The sequence below is a fragment of the Rhinoraja longicauda genome, chromosome 24 (genome assembly GCF_053455715.1).
Source record: "Rhinoraja longicauda isolate Sanriku21f chromosome 24, sRhiLon1.1, whole genome shotgun sequence".
Classification (NCBI taxonomy): Eukaryota; Metazoa; Chordata; class Chondrichthyes; order Rajiformes; family Arhynchobatidae; genus Rhinoraja; species Rhinoraja longicauda.
Window position 1 is genome coordinate 28,147,566 of NC_135976.1, and position 5,565 is coordinate 28,153,130.

A 5,565-nucleotide genomic window follows, 5' to 3' on the forward strand; every position below is an offset into this window, starting at 1 on the left:
GAGAGAACAGACAGACAGTGTTCGAAAGTGTATGTTTAACACACACACACACACACACACACACACACACACACACACATACAAAGGCAACATGGAAATCCAATATGAGAAAAAGTTTAGGTCTTACCCGAGAGTTGTCATGGTGACAATTGTATACCAAAAGGATGCGGGGATGCTTGTAAACTTGCTGTGCGTCGATCCTTTCTCGGCGTAGAACATCACGGTGGCAAAGATAATGATGGCCATGGTGAGGGAAAACAGGAGGAATCCAAGTTCGGAGGCGCAACTCTTCAGGGTGTAACCCAGGATCCTCAGGCCTTGGGAATGGCGAGAGAACTTGAAAATCCGGAAGACTCGAAAGACGCGGAGGGTCACGAATGCGCCGCTCACGTCCTCGTTGTTGGTCATCACCAGGCCAATGTAGTAAGGCATGATGGCCACGACGTCGATGATGCTCATCACGCTCCTCATGAACCGGTAGCGGCTGGGGGCCGCGAACAGGCGGAGGAGGTACTCGACCGTGAAGATCATGACACAAGCCGTGTCCAGGCAGAAGAAGGCTACCCCGTACTGCTCCCCGCACGGCAGCTCCTTCACCTCCACCGGCCCGATGCCGCAAGGGACGGTCTCCACCACGTTGGTGATGACCGACACCGCGATGAAGAAGCCGGTGACATAGTAAAACACCAAGGCCAACGTGCTGGTGTGCGGGTTCTCGAAGGCCCTCCACATAGTCTGGCGGTAGGTGCGGTTCGGGAGGTTGCCCTCCGCCTTGTTCTCGTTGTCACTGTCGTCCAGCAGCCTGTCCGCGTTCTCCCTCTTCCTGTCCTTGTACTCTTCGTAGCAGCAATCGCCGACGATCTCGGGGATGATGCCGAAGAAGGCCAGCTCCTCGTCGTAGGCGCAGATGCACTCGTGTCGCGGGTAGTGCAGCTTGCCCGTCCTGTAAAAATTCAACACGTTCCTGAAGATGTCGGGGTCCCGGTCAAAGAAGTACTCCTTGCTCTCTTCGTGGAAGAAGAAGTCCTTCTCGCTGCTGCCCAGGAGCGTGTCCGGGAAACGCTCCAATGTGTTCTTCCAAGTTTGAAGCGCCGGCCGCTCACGTTGATGATGAGGAGCTCGTCCTGTTTCTTGTTCTTGTCGCCCGGGGCGAGGGGCATGGGGCAATTTGCGACGGGCATCCATCCTATGGCAGCGGCCCTGGCGAATGGTAGCCAGGCCGCGACGCCGGCCGCCATGGTGACACCGAATGGATTGGAAGGCGACAGAGCGGCTTCTGGTTAAAGCCGACTTCTGGGGCGATCAGGCAACATCTAGAACAGAAAGCCAAAAGGAAGGGGAAAAAAACATGAAAAGGAAAGGGAGTGCAGATGCCGGTTTACACCGAAGATAGAAGACACAACCCTACACACACTGGGGACAATTTACAGTCTTTGCCCAAGCCAATCAACCTACAAACCTGCACGTCTTGAGGCCAGGTAGTTGAGGCCAGTTCATTGGCTATATTTAAGAGGGAGTTAGATGTGGCCCTTGTGGCTAAAGGGATCAGGGGGTATGGAGAGAAGGCAGGTACAGGTTACTGAGCTGGATGATCAGCCATGATCATATTGAATGGCGGTGCAGGCTCGAAGGGCCGAATGGCCTACTCCTGCACCTATTTTCTATGTTTCTATGTTTCTATGTCTTTGGGGGTGTGGAAGGACACAAAACGCTAGAGTAACTCAGCGGGACAGGCAGCATCTCTGGAGATGGAATGGGTGTCGTTTCGGGTCGAGACCCTTCTTCAGACTGAGAGTCAATGGAGAGGGAGACACAGAGATAAGAAGAGATAAGAACATTTTTCATGATCATGGTCTGACGGTGGTCCAGGTTACATTTTATCTCTGTGTGCTTCGTTGTCACATTCTCTTAGCTAACAATGATATATTCTGCATTTTCCTTGACCCCCCGTCTCCTTTGATGTCTCGTTTTCACACCTTTTACCCTTCCTTATTTCTGTGCCTCGCAGTCTGAAGAACGGCATCGACCCGAAACGTCACCCATTCCTTCCCTTCAGAGATGCTGCCTGTCCCGCTGAGTTTCTCCAGCTTTTTTGTCTCAACCAAAAGAAAAACAATCCCCTTCTTAAAAAAATCACTCCTCATCAATCCCGGCGCGACAAAGTTATCACTCGGTCATTGGCAATTGTGACAAATGTACGTGCAGTCACGATACAAGTGCACAGCACAGCGAACAACTCAGCTAAAACACTGACTTGAACTTTAGATTTACAGAACCAGAGGTAGAGTCACACAGCGTGGAGACAGGCCCTTCGGCCCCAACTTGCCCACACCGACCAACATGTCCCAACTACACTAGTTCCACCTCCCTGCGTATGGCCCATATCCCTCGAGACCTGTCCTATCCTGTCTACTTGTTTCTTAAACGTTGCGATAGTCCCAGCCTCAACTACCTCCTCCGGCAGCTTGTTCCAGACACCCGCCACCCTTTGTTTGAAAAAGTTACCCCTCAGATTCCTATTAAACCTTCCCCCCTTCGCCTTAAACCCCATGTCCTGCGGTTCTCGATTCCCTTACTCTGGGCAAAATACACTTTGTGCGTCTACCCGATCTATTCCTCTCATGATTTTATACATTCCAAGCGGATTCCAAATGAATTCAATACTCTCCACAGTTCTTTAAAAAAAACAAAAAACTAATTCGTGCACTGGATATTTTAAGACAACCTTTTCTCTCCGAACTCACTGATGTTCCATTGTTGCCCTCCGACGACGTTACTCGCCCCGTGAAGGACATGCATCTCGCGAAGGGAAATCGAAGGAGACTCCGATGGGAGATGACCCACGCTAGAGGACACTACATTTAACCCCCCCCCCCCCCCCCCGGCAAAAAAAGGCATTAAACTTCCCAAGGGCACATGCATAGAAACAAAGAATTGTAGATGCTGGTTTATACCAAAGATAGACACAGAGTGCTGGAGCAACTCAACGGTCCACCGTAACATAAATGTCATTAACTGACCCATCATTTTATTAAATGCTCCATCATTCCTTGATCATCGTTGATTTGTCCTTTTGCGCACCTTTCCTGCGTTTGGGTTTTTTTCGCACCTTTTTCCATATCGCTCGTGTTCCCTCTCCCCCGGCTCTCAGTCTGAAGAAGGGTCTCGACCCGGAACGTGAGTCACGACCCGTCCCTTTTTCTCCGGAGATGCAGCCCCGACCCGCTGAGTCGCTCCAGCTTTCTGTGTCATCCCCAGCATCTGCAGTTCCTCTCTACTACTACATACGTGATGCATGTGCACTTTGTCTCTCGCGTCCATGCACAGGCAGAGCTCGGAGACGGAGAAACCCCCTCCAGAAAGAAAATCTAAGCAAGGAAGTTCGGAGCAGAGCGTGCGGTGGGTTCTCTTGTATTTATTGACATCGACCAAACGCCACCCGGATAGAGCTTACCTTGGGGAGGGCAGGGGGACTCCGAGTTTCAGTGACAATGCCAATTTTTTTTTCCCGACCGACAAATGAACCGTTGGCAAACTCTCGAAACGGAAAGGTAAATCCCCGCAGAAACGACGAAGGTAGAGCGGCAAGTGGTGAAAACTCGGAGTTAGCGTTCCATCACCCACCGCGACACTGGTTTTAATTTTTCCTTTCTATTTCCCCGTCACGTACCGCTTCCCCTTCACTCCGCTCGCCGACTCAAACAACAGGCTCATGTGGGATTACGATTTCTGGATGTTTGACTTCTTGGCTACCCCGCTCGCCCCTTCTCTACTTTAAATGGCACGGGCGCGATAGGCGGGTCGGCGTCAGTGATGGCATGTCTAGTCTGGGATGATCGGCAGTGGCTTTGACCGTGCCTCTGTACCGCTGCACCCATCGCGCCTGGACTGATAGAGGGGGGGGGGGGGAGGGGAGAGAGGGGGGGGGCGAGAAAGACAGGGAGAGAGAGAGAGAGAGAGAGAGAGAGAGAGAGAGAGAGAGAGAGAGTGAGAGAGAGTGAGAGAGAGAGTGAGAGAGAGAGAGAGAGAGAGAGAGAGAGAGAGAGAGAGAGAGAGAGAGAGAGAGAGAGAGAGAGAGAGAGAGAGAGAGAGAGAGAGAGAGAGATGGACAGAGATAAAGAGGCAAAGAGGCGTGAGACACATAGATAAAGGCTCAATAGAAACATAGAAAATAGGTGCAGGAGTAGGCCATTCGGCCCTTCGAGCCTGCACCGCCATTCAATATGATCATGGCTGATCATCCAGCTCAGTAACCTGTACCTGCCTTCTCTCCATACCCCCTGATCCCTTTAGCCACAAGGGCCACATCTAACTCCCTCGTAAATATAGCCAATGAACTGGCCTCAACTACCTTCTGTGGCAGAGAATTCCACAGATTCACCACTCTCTGTGTGAAAAAAAAATCCTTGTTTCCTTGGTCTTGTTTTTACACCTTACCCTTCCTTATCTGTGTGTGTGTGTGTGTGTGTGTGTGTGTGTGTGTGTGTGTGTGTGTGTGTGTGTGTGTTTGTGTCTGTGTGTGTGTGTGTGTGTCTCACTCTCCTAATTCTTAAGGAGAGTCTCGGCCCGAAATGTCACCCGTTCCTTCTCTCCAGAGACGCTGCGCTGCCTGTCCCGCTGAGTTACTCCAGCTTTTTGTGCATATCGAAGGCTCAACCTGTTAGCTGGAAGTGTACGCGAGGAGTGCGGTTAGTTTATATTTACAGGCGCCGGGGCACCGTTATTTTTCCATCGACCCAAACCATTCCTCTACGCATATAAAGGGAATATATACCCGCGGCCGTAAACTCACCTTCCTTGCAGGACCTCGGAGAGCGACGGTGCTGAAATTTCTCCTCTGATTTGTCGATCGCCTTTCCTTTCAACGTTGGCTTGGCAGTCCAGGTTCAGTTTAGTTTAGTGTCACCTATACCGGGGTACAGCTAAAAGCTTTTTTGTTGTTGTTGTTGTTGTTGTTGCCCGCTGACCAGCCAGCGGAAAGACAATACACGATTACAATCGAGCCCTTTACAGCGTACAGATAGATATACGAGAAGGAAGTCGCGTTTAGTGCAAGGTAAAGCCAGCAAAGTCCGATCAAAGATAGTTCCGACGGTGATCGAAGAGGCAGACAGTAGTTTAACACTGCTCTCTGGTTGTGGTAGCATGGCACAGTATTGATTGTAAAATTACAGGGGGTGTGAGCGGTGGTGGGAGGGGAGGGGGGTGGGGTGGAAGTGTATTCTGACTCACCTGTTCTGTCAACCACCAGTGTAAGAAATGGGCGCTTGCCTCGAAACGACGGACAACGTTGATAAGGCTCTCACACTTTGTAAAAAACATGTATAAATGCTGTGAAAAGTCCTTGAATAAATGCATGCAATGCCGAAACCACTCCTTGCTAATGTCAGCGGTGCCCTCTACAGTCCTGGTAAATCAGAATGAATTCTCATTTGAACGTCTTTCCTGGGCTCAGTCAAAGCAGCAAATTCTCTGGTTTATTTATACCGCTCAATTCACCTCCGGAGTCAGATCGTTCCATTGATTTCTCGGCGTTTGTTAGTTGTTTATAAGGAGAGATAGAGA

At 50.6% G+C, this 5,565-nt stretch overlaps 1 protein-coding gene across 1 annotated transcript in view; it reads right to left on the minus strand.

The window, feature by feature from the left end:
* The window catches only part of kcnd3 (potassium voltage-gated channel, Shal-related subfamily, member 3), a 272,005-nt gene extending 266,749 nt beyond the window's left edge, over nucleotides 1-5,256 (minus strand). The window contains 4 exon segments of the mRNA XM_078420887.1: nucleotides 128-1,085; nucleotides 1,088-1,313; nucleotides 4,793-4,906; nucleotides 5,233-5,256. Of these exon segments, the coding sequence (XP_078277013.1) occupies nucleotides 128-1,085; nucleotides 1,088-1,238 (1,109 nt within the window). The 5' untranslated portion in view covers nucleotides 1,239-1,313; nucleotides 4,793-4,906; nucleotides 5,233-5,256.
* Between the last annotated feature and the right edge of the window lie 309 nt (nucleotides 5,257-5,565).